Raw genomic sequence first — 25083 nt, forward strand, 5'->3', positions numbered from 1 at the left:
TTTTTTTATCTTAATAAATTAAAATAATGCTGCATTGAATAAAATTTCAATGCATGGCCTAAAATAGGTTAATTGTGCTTTTGATGTGTAGAAAGCATAAATGGGAATTAGATGCTTGCTTTTTTGAATTTTATTTAACAGTGTAAAAAATTATTACATGTATGCAGTATAATTTCATTGACTAATATTTTAAAAAATAAATGCTTTAAAAAACCAAGAGAATGATGTGAAAATATTAAAAATTCAATCTATGTCTATTGTTCTATTTATACTGCTTTCTAGCATATTGATATGCTGAAAGCTACTTTGAGTTAAAAAATGACCATTACAGTTACTATTATAGCATACCTTTATTTTACTACTTTTAAAACAGATAGGTAAATAACCAATTTGATAGTTACATATTAATATGTTGAAAGTCCTTTTCACCATTCCATTTTTTCAAAATATTTTTGAATTGAAAATTGTATTACCTTAAATTTTTCATGCTCTTTTAAAATTTGTATTAATTCAATTCTGAGAAAAAACAAGAGTTAATTTTCATTTGCATGCTTTGTTAAAGATCCCACTCAATTTCAGAAGGAAAAAAAAAAATTCCCAGGCATACTAGGTAAATTTTAATGGAAATCCATACCATATTTTACACATTAATTTTTTCTTCAGAAAACTTTATTTTATTTGTTTTGTTAAATATTAGATTTTGTGAGCAAAAACATAATGAGAATGCAAAAGTTTCACTAAAAAGTGGACTTTTGAAGAGGTATTAATTAATTAACATATAAAATTATAAAAGCTCCAGTACTTCTGTACTTTCTAAGTTTTTATTGAATTGTACTAAGTAATTGTAATCAAAATTTAAGCAAATATAGTAAGTACTTGTTTTCAACTTCTGTTGGGTACCACTGGCTCAGAAGATTTACCTTCAAACATGAAATTTGATTTTCACTGACAAGGGTGAAATAGGAGGAATGCTAAACTAAATTCTGCTAGTAAATTTTAAAAATAGTGTGTAATAATTCAATGTTCTATTTACAAAGCATTAGTATTTGCAATTTATGTTGTCTTTAGCTAGAAGAAACTACCGAAAATATAGCTTAGACTTTATTGTTGCATACTAGAAACATATGTCAGCTACACATTACAAAAATGCCTAATCAACACACAGGATAATATAAAAAAAATTTAATTTTGCAGTTTCTGCAATTTACAATAATAATAAAATAAAAAGCTTAGCAAGCAGGAAAAAAGAAATTTTTTTCTTTTCTAGATCTTAAGATATATAGGACAGCCTTTATCTGCAAATTAAGCATTTAAATTTTCAGACAAGTGATGAAATAATTTTTTTTTTCATTTAAAATATTAAGTTGTCAGCTTTTTTTTATCTTTGTGTTAAAAAAATGAAAAAGCTTTTTTTGTCATACCATACCTTTTACAACACACAATTAACCAAACATTGAAGATAATGTGAATTAAAAATGTAATTTTCAACATGTGAAATGTAAGACATGAAATAAAGAACAAACAAGATGCGAAAATAGTATCTATTATTTCTCTTTATTTTAAGTGCAACATAAGTTAAAAAATTTCAGTATTTATCAAATTTTATCTAACAAATTTATAAGCAGTAAGCTATCAAATTTATGCTTAATTTCTTAATTTAAGATTTTAATAAAACTGTTTCCCATTTACCTCTTAATTTTCTGTACTTTTTCCGAAACGAACATCATGGCCTGCCATTTGATCTTTTTATGGAGACTTGACTACTTGCTATACCGCTTGTGTTCTTAGCTGCAAATATGTTAGACCTTTGTATCTTTAAACGAAACTTGTCTTTTGAGGAGACTTGTAACTTTACTTGATTACTTGTGATCTTTACAAGCCCAAAACGTATCCGAGATCCGTTTAGATATAAGAACTTGATTAACTTTTATTTACTTGAACTCTTTTGTTTCAACTTGACTTTACCTTGCGGACTGGAATGGTTAAAAAAATTTGATTAGGTTTAGACCCTTTTATAAAATTTGATATAAAAATGGCAAACCTAAAAATACAATGATTTTATAGATTAAGCAAAATAAAACTATCGATATTTTTTTTACAGAATAAAAAAATTATATTAACATTTAATAGAAAACTTATGTTTCAAAGTAAACCAGGAAGTATTTCAAATCAAGATTTTATTAATTATAACTATCCATTAATTCTTTAAACTAGGTATTAGATGCATGTAACATACACTGTGTTACAAAATTTTATATAGAATTATATGTTTGTTTAAGTATAACAAACTCATGCTTTGACATGAAAAGCTTATTTTCAATGTAGCATAAAATAAAAAAAACAAGAGACATAGGTATAATGTTTTTGTTTTTCTTTAAAAAAAAAAAAAAAAACCAACTTTCAGCATGTAATGTTAGAACTTGTCTACAATTTCACTAAAATAGATATCAATAATTCTATGTTGTTTTTTTTTCTCCCTCATTATTTTAACACATCTACGTCTCAATTTTATGTTGCATATGACAGGGTTAAGTATACTTTCAATCTTACCTTAATAGTAAAAAATACAATTTTATCTCAATAGTATAAAGTAATATAAATTTTTCAGTTGCAAAAACGTGCAAGCAAATTTGCATTATTTTTACCTCAATCGATTAAAGAAACTATCTAAATATATATTTGATACCTTTAAGTCAACAAAATTAAAGTTAACAATTATTTTAACTCATTCAGCAATTGAATAAAAAATATTAATAGTCTTACATTGCTAATTTAATAAAAAATTGCACTTCAAGCAGAAAATCAAATTGTTATTTTTTCTCTTATCTTATCTTTCGTATTAATTATTTGAAAATGAATGTTCAGGATGTTTTGATTCTGTACATACATTTTGATTTCGACAGTAACAATCAGTAAATTAGTTTTATTTCTAGTGCATAGCTGACATATCAAAATTAAACCATATCCAAACAAGACAATCAGGGCCAAAAAGCAAAAGCCTTGATCAGTATGTAATCCAATCCACTCGCCAATGGTGATCAAATATTTAGGCCTGGCAAGCAAGTTTTATCTTGTTTAAAAATTGTATTTCAAATCAAAGTACCAGTCACAATTTTCTCAAATCTTGCATTTATGTTGAAAACCTAGGAAAAATATCAAGATGCAACTTCAGAAATCAGATTAAAAATTCGCTAAAAGGTTTGTGCAGATTTTTTTTATGTATCTTGACCCCGACTAATGTTATTTTAGGGTTGAAAGTCAGTGGTATATAAACACAAAGTGCTAAAAGTATGGTAACATATCTGATATTTTTCTTACGTATATGGAAGATGTTGGAATCAGTTAAACCTTATTTTAAATATTTTTTGCTATAAATATGTTTCCATTTTTATATATATCTTTTCAGTTTTATTTCCCAAAATGCTCTTCATACTACTTTTGCTAACAGTTAAAAAAGATTTTTTCCATACTTTGTGGTAAAAATAATTTTAGTCTGGTTAGTATCTTTAGAACTGAAATTTCAATGCCATAGTCTAGATATATATGACAGGAATGATTCTCTGCCAATGGGTATGGAGAATCAGTCTGGCTATGGGTATGGAGAATGTCAGGCTGGCTATGTCACAAATATAATACATAATGCAAACATCTAATAAAAAATTGAAGACACTCAGTTTCGGCCACTCTAATACCAAGGCTAAATAGATGTGAAAATTAACAACCATAATTTTTTCACAAAGGCACTGTCAAATAACCCATCGAACATTAATTCTTATGGTTGGTGAGTTCAAATTATTAGGCATCATAGAAATTTATTGAAAATGTAATAGAAAAATTTATTGAAATGTAATGACCTAAAACTTCATACTAGCATTAAATAATTTAATGTTGACAATTGTCAGTGAAATAAACATGCTTTAATGAATTGACCATAATAGATAAAATCATCACTGAAGCTACGAATCAAGAATTACAATTCTAATGGAATAAACCTAAAGATGAAATTTTTTAGATTACAAATAGTTTTACAAGAGTTAAAACTGTTTATAACTCAAAATGTCTGAAGTGTCTCGACATAGGCGACCATATTTGAGAGTAATAGTATAGCAGGGATGCTACTCGCAAAATATCAAATTGTCTCACCAGAAATTGCATTTCGTCTCAGTTAAAATCTCTTTTTGGCTCAGTTTGTCTCAACTAAAATTATTTTTTGACTTAGTTTATCTCAACTAAAATGACTATTAATCAGTTTGATAACAATNAACGAAACGCTTAGACTCCTTTCCACTCTATAGCAGAAGTCGCGGTAATCCGACTATCGTTCGGGCGGCTTGGGTTTCTCCAATAGGACTTCCCAAAAATTTTAGTTTTTGGAACATGGTCGGAAATTTTCAAAATTGGGAGAAAAAAAGCGGATTTCCGCTTTTTCGTGGAAGTCTTTCATCCCTTGGAGACGTGAACGGCAAAATGATCTCCAATGACTCACGGCAATGCGGATTAATATTTGAAACTGAATTCAGGTTTGCCAAATTTTGGACGTTTTGTCTCAGAATGGCGCAGCTTTGGCAGAAACTGAGCTGAATGTCGCAAAATGGCGCAGTTATGCCGTTTTGTCTCAGTTTGTCGCAAATGGCGCAGGTGTAGCATCCCTGGTATAGTTAAACATTAACTTATAAAGTACAATGTTTTATCTTTTAAAGCTCATTTTATAACAAGGAATTAGCTAAATAAATAGTATCATCTAATGGCAATTTATTAATCTATGTATGAATCTAAATAAATAACCCTAAAAATGTTTCTTCCTTTATACCCTTAATGTGTTAGTCTCCAAGTTTGATACTAATTCTTCAAAATACTCCGCAAATTTACCCTATCGAATTGAGATAAGATTTAATTCCCAGTAGCAGAAACCGTTAACAATATCTGTGTAAGTATTTTCAACTTTTGTGCACTTTTCAAATTAACAAGCTTCTCAGAAATTGTTTATACAATTACATTCAATTTAAACTACATCTTACCTAGATAGTTTCAGTCCTTTAAAAGATAAATTTAAGTCGCATACACCAACTATACTAGAACAATTCAATTACAATAAGCATAGTCAATCATTATTTGGATACTTCAGAATGATAAACCCAATTCTGCTACTGGGTTTCTGAAAATTATTATACTTAAAGATTTAATAGTAAAACTATTTCCCATTTACCTCTTTAACTTTTCTGTACTTTATTTTTCCAAAGCAAGTTTTGTAGCTTGCAAATTTGAGTATCCTTTGACGACTTGTTACTTTACTTGAAAACTTGTAATACTTTTTCGGTTCTTTACAAGCCAACTACATATCTGATTCTTTACAAAATAAGGTCTTGAATGCTACCTTTTATATGCTTGAATTCTTTTGTTTCAACTTGACTTTACCTTGCAAATTGGACTGTAATGGTTAAAAAAAATTCAAATAAGCTTAGAAATTCTGCTTCATAAAGTCATAAGTGCCATACCTCAAAACAAGCAATTACTTTAGAGATTTATGCATTTTATAATTGCTTCATGTATATATTCTTGTCAGGAATTAAAGCGGCTCACTAATTTGCAATCATATCTAGTTAATACTTTAAATATCACAAATTCTCAATATTCTTAAATGCTTTAAAAGATGTTTACACAACTTAATCTTCTATAACAAAAAAACATAATATGCAGAAAGAAAATCGTATAAAAACAAATATATCTTACATTTTCATTAAAAAAAAAGAAATTTTGAGAAACATTAATGAATTAAATTTTTTCATATATTTGCTTATTTAACATCAATTTCTAAGAAATAATTTTCTCGTGTGACAAATGTAAGCTGCATAACCAGATCAAAATTGCTGTGCTTATCATGAGTTAAATATACAAGTTTCATGATAATTAAAACTCCTTAAATTTAGATTAATAAATAAATTGATTTAAATTATTAAACTTAAAATGTAAAATCTGACAAATACTTACATTGTCAACAGCATAAATAATTATCTTACGTTAAGTTTTAATTTGTTTAAGTTTAAAACATTTAGCTACAACAAATATAAAATTTCTTTTTTAATGGAGAATTTTAGATTATTAAACCTACATCCCAATTACCTTAATTTCTTAACTGTACACTTGGTGAGCCTTGTGGGCACACTTGAAATTTGCAAAACCTTGTATACTTTATCTGGCTTCTCTTTACACAACCTTTATAACAGGGAAAATATAGCATTGAACTTGAAACCTTGGAATTACATTTTGAGCTTGACTCTTTACTCTACCCTGACTTGCTTGATTTGTTTCTGGATATCCAGTAAACTGCAATTAGTAAATGAAAATAAACATTCCTGATTGATCAATTTTTTACATACATTTATAGTTACGCAAAGAAAGATTTATTCATGGTACATAGATAATACAGAGAATGATTAAGAGATAATAAATGGCATTTATACAATCAAATGATAACTATGAAAACAAAGAAGCCTAGCTTTTAAAAATGTCCAACTTAACGCAGGAAGGAGGAGGACCTATGCATCACTATGCGGTGAAACACTTCTGTGGTACCTTTCCTTGGAGCGAGATCGTGAGCGGGAACGAGATCGGCTTCCAGAAAATCGTCTCTTCCGGTATCCAGGGCTGCGGTCTCTGTAATATGGTGAACGACTTCTTGAGCGGCCTCGACGACGATGATCATCATAACGACTGGATCCTCCACGATGGGGTGAACGACGAGAACCTCGCCTTTCTTTACCTCTCATTTCTTGAGGTGTCTTACGATCTCCTTGAGCAAATTCGATTTCCAATTCACGACCATAAAAGCGCATTCGGTCCAGTTCATTGAGAGCTTCTTCGGCGTCCCGAATATCTTCAAATTGTACATAGGCGAAACCACGAGGTCTTCGATTGTAATAATCTAAAGGAATATAAACATCTGTTATGGGTCCATATTTTCCAAACAATCGGCGCAATTCCTCAGGCCTCGCGCTGTCCGGTACATTCCGAACAAATAACGATGAATTAGGTGGCCGTGAATAACGGGACATACTTTTAGGAGCCAGTTGGTAGGCTTAACGTAATTAACACAATAAAAAGGAAAATGGAATCAACTCACAAATAAGTAATTTTGATGAGATATTACTTTAGCAAACAGCTATCGTTTAGAACTATCACATTAGTAATATAAACTTAATAAATGAAGAGTTTTTTTGTTACAATATTCCAATTATATCATCACACAATAATAGGGTCACAAAATAACGCGCAACAGCAATAAACGTCACAAAAAATGCGAATAAAGTTGAGTTGTTTACTATGCATGGTTAATCCTGTAAAGCGAAGCACAGATGGCGCTAGTAGTTAAAATGCGTTGTCAAAGCTTGTCGTCTAGCTCGTTCTTTAATTGATGTGACCGTATAGCTCGTTCTTTAATTTAAATTTCACCGAAACAAACAACGAATGAATTCGGAAGATTCCGCAAGCCTGCTATCCACTATGCAAATTAAATAAATAAAAAAATAACAAATGGCAATATTTTACACTATCGGCGATCTCCGGTTTCACGCCCATGGGCCTTCTCCCTTCCCTCTCCTACTATTTTTAGCACGAGCGATTAATTCTCACTTGGGCCGGATCACGCAATTGGTCAAAAATGAGATCACTGTTTGGGGGAAGGGAGATGGTGGCTGTTGGCTGGTGTTTGTATGAGTTTGGCAACAAATTCTCGGAATTTATTTATTCCTTGCAAATGTTTACTTAATATTATGTCGTCGTTAGGGTGGGGTATTTCAGACAATATTTATGTTTTAATTGATTTAAATTCATCAAAGCTAAAAACAATAAAAATAAAGAATGTTTTTACAAATATAAGATGGTATAGTAATATTACAAATACGATTTTTTTTTCTTCATTTGTTTGTTTTTCCATAAGAATTATCTTTTGCAGTTATGAAGTAACAAAAATTGAAATAAACATAACCTCAAATTTAGCATAACATCTACTAGCATAACACCATAATTTAGCATAACATAACATCGCAATTTAGTTGTGTTATGAATAATTTTAAAAACTTCATTATCAAGCAACACGTAAATTTAGTTTAAAGTAATGACCATAATTCTGGGCTAGCCTCCCCCCCCCTGCATTTCTAGAACAGGATGGTGTTTTCTACACTAGGGAGCGCTGCAAGCTCGGGACTGCCTAAATTTCCGGGTTACTGTTTCAGTTGTATTTTAAAGCCATTTGGCATCATTGTGTTTTGAGAGGAAAATGGAAAACTGAAATNAAAAGACATCTTTTGGTTTAGAAAGGGGAAAAGATCCTGGAAATCAAAAGTCGCAATAGATTTTATTATCTTTAATATATTCTAAACTCGGATGATTATTAGTGATAATTCAAGAAATACCTTCTTTAATAATGCTGATTATAATTAATATTAAAGTAGTTAGAGAAAATGGAAACCACTATGTACATATTTTTGAGCCATTGTGCTTGAAATTTTTAAAGGAAAATAAAGACACTAAAAGTATAGACATTTTAGTCTCGTTTCGCTTTTTTTTTCTTTTTTAGGGTAATAAAACTTTTTATAAAATCATATTGTAGACTTGGGACTATTCAAAAGAATTAAATATTTAATTAAAAGTTTGTGAATTTAAATTAAAAATTCTTCGCTTTGATTTTTGTTTGTTCACTTTATAACATAAGTCCGAAGGTGGTTGGAACCTATCAAGTAAATTAGAAAAAGAATTACCTTTGATAATCCTATTACGTATTAGTATTAGATTATCATGTACTATTAAAATTTTAATGGCTCGATAGAGAAAAGTTAAATCTTTTATTTTAAATTACGAAATATTACGATAAAATTGTAAATTACTTCATTTTTCTTTAAATCCATAGAAATAAGCTAAAATAATTTGAGCAATAAAATCGAATATAAAAACGTACTTCCCCTTAGTAAGCATGTCATTCATTTTTCATCGAATTTAAGTTTTTGATCTTTAAAATTTTCCCTAGAAGCTTAGATTAGAAAAACAGGTCGAAACTCTGTGCATCGTAATGACACCCTCCCCCCCCCTAATATATTTCCTTTAAATTTGAGCAAAATGGAATATTATTTTTATGTAAAGAAACAAAAATTTAACAATAGTACAATAATAACTGAAAACACATTTAGAAAATCTGCGCTAATATTAAAATGTTAAAAACACATATTAATTTCTTTTGTTCATATTCGTCACACAATTTTCACATATTTCACAAAATAAATAAATAAAAAAATGAAATAGAGTATAGAAACTTAATTTTTTAAGAAGAAATGTTCTGAATTAATATAATAAATACAAACTGTTTTACAATAATCTATGATAAAAAATATATTATTTTGAGCGGGCATAAAATGATTTTTAAAGGAAGGTAATGTAATATTATTATTAAATATTTTGAATAGTTCTGAGAAGTTTCTATAATTACGGTTTATTAAAACCAAAGTAGGCTGTTATGTGACCAAATTACTACATTAAACCTTAGTTAATAAAAATGTCGTATCTTAAATTTTACACTCAAGCGGCAATTAGGTGAAAATATAAAAAAAAAGATAGAGACGAAATGCATGTTTACAGAAAAAATTATTTAAAATTTATATGATCTAATTTAATCCAAACACATAGATCGACAAATACATAATTATTAATAAAGTAAATTTTGCCTTAGCTGTTGTTCGTTTAAAAATTTCATGATGCACACACATTTTTCTAAAATTTATATATTGTCTGGGGTGATAAGTAAGTTTAAAATTTTAAGCGGTCAAAAATTTACCCAATCGAGAACCTTTACATTAAAATGCAACTTCAGTTTACAAGCAACAAATAATTAATATTTAAAATAAAGGATTTAACCATCGATATTTTTTAGACAAAGCCATTATCCGAATAAGTCTTTCCAAAATNATACCGCACACCCTCGATCCCTACGCAGACTGATCCAAGTGGTCACCCACCCGCACACTGACCGCAGCCAGTGATGCTTGACTTCGGTGATCTGCTGGAAACCGTGTCTTAACGATCAGTCCACTGGGGGGCGATATTCTTTAGAACTATGTTTAATGTTGTTTTCAGTTCCATATACATTTTCTAGCTTAAAAAATTTTAATCTATATGAAAATCAAGAGAGAAACTAGCGTACTTCCTTCCTCTATGACTTTCCACACGCTAATGGGGAAAGCATGCGAAGTGTTGCCATGGGTAGTTCTGCTCTACGCCATCTGCAGCCCATTTCGATCGCCAATTGTAGTCAATAAGGGATAACGTCAAAAACATGGCATACTGTAGCGTAACTACCACTACTAAATTACAACTATAATTTACTAGTATATAAGACATGTTAACTCGACTCTATGTCGGGGGTACCTTTTCATAGATGAAGGTTGACATGGTCGATTACTCCGCTCCCATATTGGTGACCTTCGGACGTGATGTGAACACGCCTACCTAGACAGTAACGCCTACTTCGATGGATGATCCACATTGAAAAGTTGACTTGCAGCTTGTGACTGCGACATTATCCACCTCCTCGCACTGTTGCTACTCAGTCTCGTCTCGATCACGCACAACGTCACCTTGCATACTTGTGATCACTCGACTGCTAACGGCAACAGAGGAGCGACTACGATCGACCGTGAAGTTAAAACACCTCTCACATTCAGCACTAAAAAAATACGGTGATCTTAATACAGCTCTCCCGGCTTCACACAAAACAGCAATGAATTCAACTAGTGGTATTCGTTCATCGAATTCTATCACAGATAAAATTCTAGTAGGGGAGTACTGTAGCGTAACTACCACTACTAAATTACAACTACAATTCACTAGTATATAAGACATGTTAACTCGACTCTATGTCGGGGGTACCTTTTCATAGATGCAGGTTGGCATGGTCGATTACTCCGCCCCCACACATACCTTACACCTTATTTATGTTGTAATATCAATTTTCTTACGTTTGTCTTAAGCTCACGACTTGTTAGAATTTAAAAAATAAAAATCTCTAATGGTAAAACTACACGTAAATTTTCAAAGCCCACGATCAAATAACTAATCTTGACATCGATAGGAAGACAGCCACTACTCTCATCAGACTAAGAACAAAACATCATAAAAACATGAAAATTTCTACAGATAAGACTAGAAAATATCAAAACTGTGGCAACTGTCTTAATGTGGAACTGACACCATATCATGTTTTTAACTGCCCTGCAGTCGCTGCAGGCCTTCACCTCTTAAACTACCCCACAGAAGAGGATTTGTACTCTTTTAATGCCATAGAAATAACAAAAACTATTCAAGCACACCATGAAATATGATTCTACAGAGGATACGACACCAACCAACCAACACGTAAATTTTGAACACAAATCACAACGATCATACGAATCAACTACGATCGTAGACAAATCACATAAATTAAAACAATCCCATGAAAATTCCATATTAAACTTATATTGCAATTTAAAATGAAACATAAATTTTTGAGAATTTTAAAATGCACTTTATTAAGAGAGCAACATGTCTGAACAGAGAGAACAACATCACCTTCTATGCTGTGAAGTGCTTCGTGGAAATACAGTAGTCAAGCGGTACTGGAAGGTGAAAAGCTGAACGAGATGCTTATTTTATTGTTCATTGCATTCACAATTTTTTCAAGTTCTCTGCCATTGGAAATAAAAAAAAATTTACTTAATTTCTCGCATGGCTCATATGCAAGAAATGTGAACGGTAAATATTAGTGCACCTAGAAATTTCTTATGTGGAATGGCCAAGATATAATACAACAGGGCGGAATCCTTATCAAATATGGTTTCTATTCAGAGCCGTAGTAATAAAGCTTGTAGTATGATAGAGACAGTGCGTTTTTAAGTGCAGGAAAAAGAAGGGTTTGCTAATTGCACATGCAACAAAACAATGTCCAAATAACATAACTTTATCAGTAGAACTTGCAGACGGAGATGAATTTTGTGAACCCACAGGAAGTAGAGATGAACAGGTTGGGGTGTTTGTTGGAATTTCGATCACTGTCCCTTCACTTCCTTAACTTGAAAAGAATACAACGATTCTGGCAATAAGTGAGGGATTGATGAGTAGGATGGAGTGACCACCAGTGATTAGCTTTTCAACATAGATAGGAAAGCTAGGAATAGAAATTCATTTTCACCTCAAAATTGCAACCAATGGATCAAAGGATAATTAGGTGTTTTAAAGTGAACTATAGAAAAAACTAGAGAACTCTTCCAAAAATAAATGTGTTCGACGCTATCAGAATGACTGTTCTGCTTGTAGAAATGTGTCTCTAAAAATTATCCAAAATAGATTTAAAATGGCTGGTTTTAAAAATAGCTGTGAATATGGACAAGAGGTTGAAGGCATCAGTAAAGAAGAAGAAACTGATGATGCTGAAAATACAGTGCTAGATTTGCTCAGTGCTAGGTACATGCTCAGGGCTTGGGGGAAAGAAGAAAAAAAAGGTGCTAGATTTGCAAGAATGGAATACAATAAAATCGGGATTTAATGTTGAAATTAATTTTGAAGTTTTTACAAGTAGACAACTGCATGGCAACATGAGGAAATCTTAATGTCAAAGGAATATCAGATGAAGAAGTTGAAAATCATATTGATAAACAACCGAAAGTGAGAGCAAGAGAAAAAGCTGTAGAACACTTACAAACTTTTCTTGAATCCCAAGAAAATATTGGCTATGGGGGATTTGCTGCTCTTTCTTGAATTATTGAAAAAAATTATTGAAACAAAAAAGGTTAGACTTCAAAAATCTTTGAAAAATTATTTTCAGTGTTAAATGTATGTTAAATATTTTTTTTATTTTTTATGTAAATAGATGTACATGGTATAACTAATTTACAGAAATGCTTGTTTTTTTCGACTAAAAACAATTAAATCACTTTTAATAGGATTTCTTAATTAAATTTAACTTTTTAAAATACTCATATAACTCAAAACCACTTTATCTCAAATTTTTTGCCTTTCCTGTGAGATTGCACAATACATTTACATGTATTACATTTCAGGCATCAACTATTTCATTTTTCACTTCTGGAGTAATGAAAATAAAGTAAAATCAAAAATGACATATCTTTACTTCAAAGTAAATTTTATTAAAAAGTTGACTATTTACATATTTTTACAGTAACGTATCAGTGTCTTCTTTTCTTTTTCTTCCCATGGTCTGTAAAACTACAATTTCTTTTGTCTTCTTTAACATTTAAAGCTTGATTAGATGAACAGTCAGAAGTTTCTGCATAAAAATGAACACATTTGTTATAATAAAACATTCTTAAAAAAAATCCCAATTAACATAATAGAAATCTTCTATAATGTACGTCACAATCTTAATAATAATAATACATAAAAATCAAACAGGCTTAGAATAATATTTAAATTATAACCAAAACTCGATATCACAAAGTTGAAGGGTGACACAAAAAATTTCGTGATATCTAAAATCAAGTGTTTTATTGAATATCAAATATTTTCAAAACTTCAGTCAAACTAATAATTGTACTGACATTTCAAAAATTTTTTAAAATGTATCTACTGAAAAAAAAAAACTTTAAAACCATGGAAATTTGTAGTGATAATCACCAAAAAAAAAAAAAAAAAAAAAAAAAAAAAAAAAANAAACACACACACCAAATAATCAAAAGACTACATTGATTAAGATTTGACGTGTTCAAAAACTTAAAAGTGCAATTCAAAATTTCTGATTTTCTTGTTGTAAAAAAAAAGAATAAAAAAAGGGAATTTTGAAACCAACTACATGATGATGACAATGTGATTAGCATTGCACACCACACACCTTTATTTTCAATGCACTTATGGATCTGTATTTGGGTGAACTTTAAACTGTCAAAATCATAGTACGCCACATAGCTATTGCAGCTCTAACTACCATCAATTTCCACTTACCACAATGTTAAAATTGTATTTTTAATTTGAATTTTTTTGTGCAACTAAAAGTTTTTTTGACTTTCAAAGTTTTATGAAGTAATATAATAAGGAAGCCAAGTTATAAGAATAGAAATGATAAAATGAAATGGAAATTCAGTAAACACTTTTTAACTCAAGCTCAAGGGGAATTGTAAAAATATTTAAATTATCATAAGTTAAAATTATAAGGAACATGACTTCTCTCTTTGCTGTAAGTAAAAAAAAGTGCTAGGCCTTATTTCTCTTTCTATTCAATTTCTAAATAGAAATATTAGTAAAATTAAGAGGTATAAGATTAGTTAAGAATATTTATAATCATCACACTATTTTAGTAACTCCTAAAAAAATGAAACATAGATGGGAGATCTCAGGTTTAGAGATTATTATTCCAATGTGAAAGCTCATAATTAAATTTAAGCAAACTTAATTCTCTGTAATGCTTGTTTTCACAAGATTAAAAATTTATCTTACCATTCCAAAAATTATAATCACTTTGGGTGCAAGCACAAGCATCACTGAGTTGAAAAAGTTGTATTAGAAAATGTGAGCTTACTAACCCTGAACAAAAATTTACTTTAATGAATTATGGTGATATTACACCATAAAGTAAAACATGAATTAAAAAGTTTAGTCATTCCTGCTTTAAACCAGTTTGTTGTTTTCTTTTATTCTGCAATGTTTTTCTATTTATTATTATTCATAGCTATAAAGCTTCAGGGTGTGTTCACTGTAGTTTGCTAAACTCCAATAATTTCTATTAAATTATATTCTGATTTTATTTAAATTGATAAAAACAATATTGTAAACAAGCAGTTCTTAATTCATGGGAGACTAAACATTAACAACCCATTACTTGCAATGTTCTAACAATTGATGAAATTAAAAGCGTCGGTCAACTGATGTTGATTTCATTTTATTTTATAACCGCTGTTGAACAGCAGACCTAATTTTTTTGAGTATACGGCTACCAATATTCAGGTCTGTAATGATTTGTAATAGGAACTTGGACAACTTTGTGACCATGACAGATTTAACGTGCACCAGTCACCGTTTAATACACAGGGATTCTTCGGCCAGCTGGATTCGAACTCTCGCCCTCACGAACATGAGTCCCATGCACAACCAACCAGGCTATCTCAGCCCAACAGATGCTGATAGTCAAAATTTAGGGTTTCATTTACTTTGAAGGTTCATCAGGGTGCATAGCCCAATTATTCAACAAAAAATAACCACCTTTTAAGCACTCGCCAAAATAGATTGGGGTTGAATTAATTGTGAAAACGTTGAATAGAACAACGTGAACAGTGTCTTTTTGCATAATTCGTAGAGAAAGTCAATATGGTAAAGGGTAATTAGCAAAGATTTTCCTGTTTAGGTAATATCTAATAGTTATTAGGTAATATTAAACATTAAATGGTTGAAATCAATTTCATGTAAATTAGATAGCAATATAAATATAGCTAGGTGTCTGTTTCTACTTCCTATCTCTTCTAACCTAGCTGTAGTGTTATATTCAGCAACTGACAGATGTAATCAGATAAATTGCTGAAAAGAGGGAACCCTTGATTATTCAGGCATTATACCGTACTGTCTGAGTCATTTGAAGCTGAGAAATTCGTATTCAGAAGGGTTAAGCTCTGAGAGACAGCTTTAATTTCCTCTGCTGGTATCATGCCATTAGCGACATAGCGATATGGTAAATTGCATTAACGAATGGAACTCTGGCAAAAGTCTGGGAGTTTAAGGATTACTTTGTACCTCTAGCTGTCAACAGTTGTATTCTACTTGCAACAAAACAGCATTCCCTTCATGCGCAATTATAGTGACAACAAATTGGACTTAGTTGCAGTGCTGCTTCGCTATTACCAACTGTGCCCATAATAGTTGTAACATACTGGAAACAAAAACACATTGCAAAAAAATATTCATTTTGATATCAGCAAGAAATTACTTAGGAGAGCTTTTGAAAGATGATTGAGCCAAAGGCACATATTATTTCATTTTTAAAGAAGGTACCTAAAAAACGTTAGACCAGATGAAATTTTTTTATATATTTAAATAAACACATATCAGGATTCTAAAAATCTCACAATATTTACATGCTCTGCCAAATATGTTAATCAATAAAGTACAGATTCAAATAAATAGTTTGCATACCAAACTTCTATTTTGATTGCATATTAATGAAAATATATGAATGTATTTATTTATCTCTTGAACAAAAATGACATTAACAGTATTTTAAGTACAAATCACAAATATAAGTAGTATAAGCAAAAGAGTATTAGGCGCTACTAACGAGGAAGTATAATGAAGCACAAATAAGAATTTATGGAGTAAAGGCAGAGTATTATTATCAAGGAAGAAATATTATCAAAAATTATTACGTATTATCTGCAAATGCATGCTTTACAACACGTTACATTAAACTGATGTTATAAGCATCTCAAGTATTTCCTTATACAAAACAATTAGGGTAAACTTTATCTAATAAAAATAAGTGTGGCTAGGGTAATAAGAAAGCTAATTTAGGTTCTCATTTGCATAATTTTTATTTGTTCACATAATTAAATTCTTTTTTATAAAATTAAATTCAGTAACATTTAGATCTTATCAAAAATATTTGATTTTTTTATTCTTTTTTCTTTCTCCCTTGGTGTATTTTTTCACTTGATCTACCATTTTAGTGATTTATTGATCTGCCATTTTAGTGATTTACATGCTAAGATATAAACACAGTTAATAATTTTTAAGTTTCATGGGCACATCAAGTAATGTAATTTTTGAACCCTGATGCTCATTATAAATAAAATTATTGAAATAAACTAAAACAATGAGAATAACTTGAAGGTTTATTAATTATTTTTTAAATTAGACCCCATAATTCTCAAGCAGTTTGTTTTACCATTTCTCAACTATTATATTTTGCATCTTATCTTAAAAATGCATTTTATATTACGTATACACTTTCTTTTTTTGCTCAAAAATACATTAAATATTTGATTTTAAAATTTTTGAAAAATGAGAGAAATGATCATTTGTCCTGAATTGTGTTTATATTGAACCCTTACATGATGGTAGCTCTGAAGTGTTAAGCTGTTGGTGAGAAAATCTTGGTATGATTAAAATGATAAGGAGCATGATCAAAAATTTACTACAAACCTTTCTGTTCATTTGGTTCCCACAAAGCATTCCTAACAAATCTTTGAGCAGCATCTTTGTTTAAAACAGGAGCTTTGTCTTTATCAGTTATTTCCTTTATTCTTTGCATGAAACTTTTATATCGCTCCTAAAAAGAGTTTCATTCTTTTAAAGACAAATACAATTTTTTTGTAGTATAAGTAAGGAGGACTAATGAATTTATTATATCCATACATCTAAGAAGTAATACAATTATATGAAACTGTTCACACTGACTATTCTTATTGGATAAAGAACACCAGGATAGAACTAGTTTCACACCAGATTATTAAATTTAATATAGCTATTAGCATATGAAATTAATAATCTGGAATAAATTTTATATATTTCTTTAATTTTAATTATTAGAGAAATTTGAAAGTTTACTACAAAAAGAGGTATTTCTAAGAGGCATTTTAAGCAATATATTAATTCAATTTAAGTCTTAATAATTTTTATATGTATTTGGGTTCAGTCAATTTATGCAATTAAAATAAATTATGCTAATAAAATTGCAAAGCAGTATCAAGGACTAACTTTTTTCCTTTTGTAAATAATCTGTGTGCTGACAAAACATTTAACATCTCATTCAATGTAGCCAATGTATATATATATATATATATACACACACAGTGAAACCTCCTGTTATGGACACTCTTGCAAAACGGGTGCCTCTCAAGGCAGACATATTTTAAATTCCCAGTGAATCTTCTATAAATAAAGCATTATATACATTCTCCACAAAGCGGACACTCCCGTAACCGGATGCAGACAGTCACTTTTGCCCTGAAATGGTATTTTCTATCTCTTCAAACTAGACACTACTTTCTTTGGGGGAAAAAAAAACTATTTCTGGCTTAAATTACAAGAAAAAAAATGTAACTTTCAAATATATATATATGTAGTGCTCCTTCTCGTGTTTTCTCGTAAACTCTTGAACTGTGGCCTTTAATTAATCATAATACTGCATTCCATAATATTTGCAGTCATATTTTAATATCCTTTTTTATATTGATGACAAGATAGTAATTTTTCTAGGCTTTTTCTACTGGGGGGTATAAAGGTTGATCAATAGGGGAATCAAAAGGCAAGGAGCCAAATATTAAATAAGCAGGTGAAAAAGTTGTAACAGCATGAGGAGTATTATTATATTCTGACATATATATATAAATTGATAAAAAATAAATTCAATTGAGACAGGTACGAATTTACTTATATTTTATATAACAGGGGTGATTGTGGCACAAATAGAAAAACCCCAAAAATTTTATGTGGGGAAAATCTAAATCAATTTATATACCATACATCTTTCATATTTAACATAATTTTTTGAACTAACAATTATAATTAAATAAACCTGCAAAATATATCACACCTTTAGAGCAACTATTCAAGAAGCTTATTTCTAACAAGAACCGCGATATTAGATTTTAAAACCGAGTGAACATGAATCGTGATATTGGAATTTAAAAAGCGCGAAAATGCAACTTGCGATATAAAATCGTTGAATCATTCAAATACGAATCACTAGATCACGTAAATATGATTGCAATGTGTGTAGTTTTTTATATCATGTATAAAAATTCAAAAATCGATGTTTGATATTAAAAATGTGTGAATCCAAATTGCTGTACTGGATTTTAAAAATGCATGAATATGAATCATGGCCTTGGATTTTAAACTCGTGTGAGTATGAATCGAGAGCTTAATATGACATAGTTTTTTTAGAATCTAAGAAGCATCAAGAACCAGAGATAACATCCTCGACTGTAGAAAACATGATTTAAATATAAGGAAAAAAAGTACTTTAAAAAAAATAATTAAGAAGAAACTGAAAATATAGCCACATGCTGATGACATGAAATGAAAATACAGGTAAAGTTTGCATTATAATTATCTGAACCATCTTTTATTGTAATAGATAAAAAATTAAAGTGTATGCATTTATATTTTTTACACAGCTGAAATATATAAAAAAATAATATGCAATGAGTTGAATTAAAAATAAATACTTAAAAATAAATAGTTAAATTATCAATCTATTACAGTCAAATCTAAATAATGATAACTATTGTAGAAACAGATATTTAACTATTGATGTAAAAAAATTTTTAAAAACAGTTAATGCAAGAATAATAAAATATTCTACAAGATAATTTATAAAAAGCTTTCTGAAAAGTAATAAGAATATTACCAGCTCAACTCTGATTCCATGATCTTTAGGATTCACTCCTAAGGTATTTAAAAACACTGAAAAATAAAAACATATATTAAAACTTTAACTAATTTCATTAAAAATTTAAATTAAAAAAACCTAAAAATTTCATTAAAAACAACTATAACATGTAGGTATTAAACTGATTGCTCACATTTAAATTACATATTCTCTCTTTTATTTAAAAATTTTGCATAAAATAATGAAGTTATAAATAAAAAATACAGAAACTTTATGAGATATATAATACTTTCTTTTCTTCATTACATAATTATGACACAAAATGAAAAACCCTGAAAATTTTATGTGCAAAAAATCGATGTATTATTCATAATTAAGTAACCTACAAGTAAAGAATATTACACAGTTTAACTAATTCAAGAAAAAACTTACTTCTTACAAGAATCAAGACATTGGATTTTAAAATTGCATGAACATGAGCAATATTGGATTTTAAAATCACTTGAATGTGAATTGTAATTTTGGGTTTTAAAAATGTGTAAATACAAATCGCGATATTGTTTTTTAAATCGTGTGTTAAAGGATTCACAATGTAGGATTTTTTGTAAAAAGAAAACATACTTATTAAGTTTCAGAATTTAAATTACAAAAATAAAGCATTCAGCTCACAGAAGGGCTGTACAACTGTTTTAAAAACTAAGTTTATTGAAAATAAGATAAAACTATAAACACAAAGTTAAAAACTACACATAACAACTATTCATCACTTTACCAAGAGCAGAACATAACTGACAATAAAACCCTCACTTCCTCCAAGCTGTGACACATCTTTCTTCTGGAAAACACTGCCCATCTATTTGTTGACACTTTGGACTTAGAAATATCTTCCAACACGATTTTTAAATCGTATGACTACAAATAGCAACACATAACTTTTAAATCAGGTAAATACAAAAATCTATGTTTGATATTAAAATCACTTGAATAAGAATTACAATATTGGCAGATTCTGGTGCAGTTGCAAACATTTAAAATTACAAAACCCTGCCAAACCAAAAGAATCAAATTAGCGAAAAAGTCATATGTATGTAAAGTTTCATTAACAGAATCTAGCAAAAGTTTTAGAATCAGATCATAAGTTGGATTATAAGTTTTTTTTTTTGCGGAAGGCTGCAAACCAATGGTCTTGAGATACATGGAATTTTGAGATATTCACAAAAAAAAAACTACATCTAGTTAATAGATGCAGAAGAATGATATGAAAAACCCAGAATACAATCAACCCTGATAAGTGAATATCAGATATGTAGTAAACATATCTAATATTCAAAGCAATTAGAGCATGAATAAAATCACAACGGATAAAAATGATAAAAAAAAAAGAAGCACCTAAATTTTTTGTTTTCAATGTTGATTTTAGTACTCCTAAAATTCGAAGCTTAACAATTAAATCACATAAATGATAAGGAATAAAAGTCCACATACAAGCCACAGTGTTTTCATTACAGAAAAAAAATTGGAGAGAATTTCCCACCCTTTTCAAAAACAGGGTGAGATTTCAAAAAGTTAAGTGAGATTTCTAAAAATTAAAAAAACACGAATAGACTTGGATAAAAAATATTTCTTTAATTATAATACATTTTAAACATCTTCTAATTTTTAAAGCATCGGATATTTTTGCTGTATCATCATATGGAAAATGTTAATATATATCTACTTTTTCATCAGCTATTCTCATTAGGTTGCTCAAATGATTATTAGTCAATCTGTTACGAAATTTTGTCCTAAATCGGTTTTGGGTGCTAAATGACCTTGCAACAGATGCTGACCTATCCTTTACATCTGCCAGCACAGACTTTTCAATTATTTCTGCTATAGAATAGTGAAGTTCGTTGAAGTTATTTCCATGTTCATACTTCATGCTATGTCTTCCAATATAGCATAGTTTTCACAGCCTTTAACTTTTACAAATTGCTGTAAATTGTCGATGAGGGAGTTTGGTAATTCATAAAAATATAGCTGACTTTAAATAACTTATTATAAAGGACTAATTTTTCTTCTCAACAGATTTTTTATTTAGCTGAAAAATATCTGTATTTGTTTCGTTCTGACAGTTTCTACCGACATTTGTTTCATTTTCATTTGTCCGTTACGGAATAGAAGATGTTGCCTTAACAAGGTATTTGTTCATCTTACATTCATGCACAAAAAATTAAACATCTTACATGAAGAAACCTTACCTACGGTGAACACGTGGTTGCAGAAAAACGTGTTCTGTAAGGGGTTCTGTGGTTCGGGGTTCTGCTGTTCGCACCTGTTCTGAGCAATACTGTAAATAGGGAAGCTAGATAACAATGACTAACGGTGAAAATAATGAAAGTGAAGCGGATTTTATTTAAAATGGCGGAATACGAAATTTTTTCCAAAATTCTCGAGATTCGCCATTTTAAAATTGATTAATAGAGTGAGCAAACTTCTCGCGTTAATAATTTTTAATGCGAGATAAGAAAAAAACATGCGAGATTCTTGCATTGTAGTGAAAACACTGAGCTACCAATTTGTTTAATATATTCCTTGTGAAATACTTGATTTTAACGATGCACTTTATAATTTTGATTCTAAAACAGACATTCTATACATCAGATGAGCAGTTAAGGTGCTTTTTGGTGCACCTTTTTCATATCGAACTGGACTTAATTAAATTTTCTAGTCAAGTACTGGGACAAATGTAGTCAAGTACTGGGACACTTATGAAGAGAAACTAACCTGTATTTACATTATATGGAATGAGAATCATCTAGGGTAGGTATTGTGAATATTTTACCTTCTCAATACTTGCTTCAATGCAATTTAACAAAGAACTTTGTACAAAAATATTAAAATAGGGAAATTAATGAATTGTCAAGCTTCATTCACACAACACAAACAAGCTGTTTCCCTACTAAGGAAATTATATTTTGAATTGATTCAAAAATAACCATTTAGTATAAAACCACACTATTTTTTAAAAAAAGAAAAAATAAAAGACAAAGTTTGTTAAAATAAAGCTATGAAAATCAATTAATTCTAGTTAAAATCATAGCACAAATTTGGACAAGAAAGAGAAGATTTCCATATAGTGTTCTGCGTCTGAATAACCACCTGCATCTGTAACTTCTCGGCAGCAGCCCACCAGAAAGAAAAAATCACAGAAAGGGACCAACTTGAAGGGTATAACTAGCAGGCAAACCTCTGCTTTTTTTGTTGAAAAATTGCAAGTTTAAAATTCATTCGGCTTCTTGGTGATTGTATTTGGTACGGCATATTATGATTTGGAAATATCTATGCAAGAAAAATTGCTGTAGATGCACATTGAATCTGTATTATAATGATAGCCCAGCTTATAATAATACAAAGTAGTAGTACTAAAAATAACAAAACAGAATTAGGAAAAAACATGTAATACTAACTCCAAAATAAAGAATTCAAAGCATATCCGCTAGCCAAGTTTAATCGAGCTCTATCCAAAGGACTTAGCTAAAAGAAAAAGAAATAATATAAAATTATTTGAACCTGATATAAATTCAAAGTACAATTGGATATTAAGACAATACAGTTAAACTCACTCATTACAAGTGTGAAGGAATCGTACTATTTGTTCGCCATAGCCGAGTGCTCGTAAAAAACAGGTGTGTAAAAAAACCACAAGTTAACACATATTTATAAAACAATAAATATAGTAATTATTTATTTATTCTTTCCGTACAGTACAAAAGAGGTTATTAAATTTTCTTTAAACTGGCTTATTGTGTGTGTTTTTTTAGTTTTGTTTTTTGGTTAAGACTCATTGATTGAAAAACATTGTCATTTGCAACCCTACTTTGAAAAAAAGTTTAAGTGCTTGCTAGATTTATGACTCATCACAACTTTTAGTTGTCTTTGGAATGTCGAATGAATTTTTTTATGAAGGGATTACCTGAGCTGGAGCGGTACAAACTTATAAACATTCTACAAATCACAAAATATTGCTAGCTAAAACTGGGGTTTAGATGTTAAAAGTAAACAATGCCCCACTAGATTTAACATTGTACACCCCCCCCTTATTATTTCAGTTCTTTTTTCTCTATAAATATGGATTCTTGTTGAATCAGGGCTCATTGTAGGCAAATTCAACTGCATTATTAGCATTAATTATTATTGCTTTGAATGCATTTAAATCATATCAACCAGAGGAAAAAAAGTGATTTCATGCGTATAATCTGCAATTTTGATGAAACTCAAATTTGTGTATTTTATGGACCTTAAATATGCATTAAAAAAAGTATTTTATCTCAAATTTTAAGTTTTTAGAATTTCATTCTTAAACTGTGTTACATTTCTTATTTAGCAACTGATATTGATAGTTTTTTTTAGTATACATTAATAGTAAGGAATGCGACAAAAAAGCAATCGTAAAAACTCTTTAAGTTATTCCAATAAAAACTTTTATTATTTAAAATTTTTTTCTGTTAATTTGGATTTCCACGCTAAATGGATATCTTGATAAGAATAATCTTAAATTTCCCTCTAACATGGGATCTAAAAGATGCCACATCACAATAATCCTTCAATGAAAAAATAAAACACAATTACAACACTGTTTTAAATGAATAATCTCAAGAGACTGAAGTGGCAAAATATTACATGATTGAAAACTTTATTTATTGGCTACAGAAATAAAGATTAACATGCTTGAAATGCTTCAAAAATAGACACTCATTTGCACACATTGCCAGATGTAAACATAAAGAAACAAAAATATTTTTATTTTAAATCTTTTTTGTTTCTTAACATTCACGTCTCGCAAGTACAGAAAATAACTGCCTATTTTTGAAGCACTTCGAACAGATCGACGTTTATTTCTGAAGCGAATGAAGTTTTCAATCAGATTCAACAACACTGTTTACTTTGGTTTATTTATTTACATGACTTCATGCAGTTTAAGAATGAAGAACCATTATCCTAACAGGTTCACATAAAAAATCAATGTACAGGATTACTATCAATATTTATTTCTGATTATAAGGTACTTATTATGAGAAAATAGTAATATGTGTTGCCATGTGAAATGTAAACAAAATCACACTTAAGTACGTTCAGTACAACAAATGTTAATAAAAAGTCTTCATACAATCAACTCACGCCACTTTGCAACTATGCTCCATACAATAGCTGCTCTAAAATAAAAATAAAAACAACGAGCATTTATGAAGTAAGAGGTACCGAAAATTAATAATTTTTTTTATTTTTAAATGGGCCGAAATTATATTAAATGGTGCATTTGATAACATAAGATCAATTTTAAGAATGCATCAAATTAGGCAGAATTATTTATAAAAAACTACCTTTATGTCAGAAGAATTAATGTTTGTTTTCAGTAGAGGTTGCAAAGTTTCTTCCATCTTCTCCATGGCAATGTGGAAATTTTGGAGTTTGCCCATAATTTCATCGGGTATATAAATCTCAGTATTTTCCATGATTTACAAGCTAATTTTGTTAAGGTTATGTATTATTACACCCAATTATTATTAAAATGATCAAATACAGCGTAAACTTATTGAACTTTAAGTAAATGCAATGCACAAGAAAATAGGCGGGAGATATTCGCAGCGGAAATTGCTTTTAATAATTAACTTTAGCTTACGGCTTGCTTTGACGTGTGAAAGCTATTTATTTCTTTAGAATTGTAGGTGGAGTAAGCAAAGGAG

The 25083-nt window shown here is 29.6% G+C and overlaps 2 protein-coding genes and 1 long non-coding RNA gene across 3 annotated transcripts; all 3 read right to left on the minus strand.

The window, feature by feature from the left end:
• Nucleotides 1–1535: 1535 nt before the first annotated feature.
• On the minus strand, nt 1536–7302 carry LOC122268337 (uncharacterized). Its single transcript, XR_006225142.2, has 4 exons — nt 7121–7302; nt 6121–6324; nt 5207–5428; nt 1536–1973 (listed from the first exon to the last, which is right to left on the minus strand). It is a non-coding gene; the product is annotated as an uncharacterized lncRNA (long non-coding RNA).
• On the minus strand, nt 6379–7123 carry LOC107446033 (serine/arginine-rich splicing factor 10). The gene has a single exon (XM_016060569.2). It carries the CDS (start codon nt 7050–7052, stop codon nt 6537–6539), a length of 516 nt encoding a protein of 171 aa, XP_015916055.1. The 5' UTR covers nt 7053–7123; the 3' UTR covers nt 6379–6536.
• A 5846-nt stretch (nt 7303–13148) lies between the features above and the next one.
• LOC107446053 (Ribosomal RNA processing 47) lies at nt 13149–25062 on the minus strand. The gene is made up of 5 exons (XM_016060590.4): nt 24721–25062; nt 22807–22873; nt 19376–19431; nt 17164–17290; nt 13149–13309 (listed from the first exon to the last, which is right to left on the minus strand). The coding sequence occupies exons 1-5, from the start codon at nt 24850–24852 to the stop codon at nt 13209–13211; spliced, it is 483 nt and encodes a 160-aa protein (XP_015916076.1). The 5' UTR covers nt 24853–25062; the 3' UTR covers nt 13149–13208.
• Nucleotides 25063–25083: the final 21 nt, after the last annotated feature.

Source organism: Parasteatoda tepidariorum, chromosome 3 (assembly GCF_043381705.1).
Source record: "Parasteatoda tepidariorum isolate YZ-2023 chromosome 3, CAS_Ptep_4.0, whole genome shotgun sequence".
NCBI lineage: Eukaryota > Metazoa > Arthropoda > Arachnida > Araneae > Theridiidae > Parasteatoda > Parasteatoda tepidariorum.

Excerpts from the sequence above, each read along its gene's own strand:
- LOC107446033 (XM_016060569.2), bottom strand. The coding sequence starts at position 7,052 with ATGTCCCGTTATTCACGGCCACCTAATTCATCGTTATTTGTTCGGAAT.
- LOC107446053 (XM_016060590.4), bottom strand. The coding sequence starts at position 24,852 with ATGGAAAATACTGAGATTTATATACCCGATGAAATTATGGGCAAACTC. Across the intron at positions 19,432-22,806 it reads TTTGAATTCTTTATTTTGGA|TGTTTTTAAATACCTTAGGA; the intron begins GTTAGTATTACA and ends TTTATTTTTCAG. Across the intron at positions 17,291-19,375 it reads ATGGAATCAGAGTTGAGCTG|GAGCGATATAAAAGTTTCAT; the intron begins GTAATATTCTTA and ends AACTCTTTTTAG.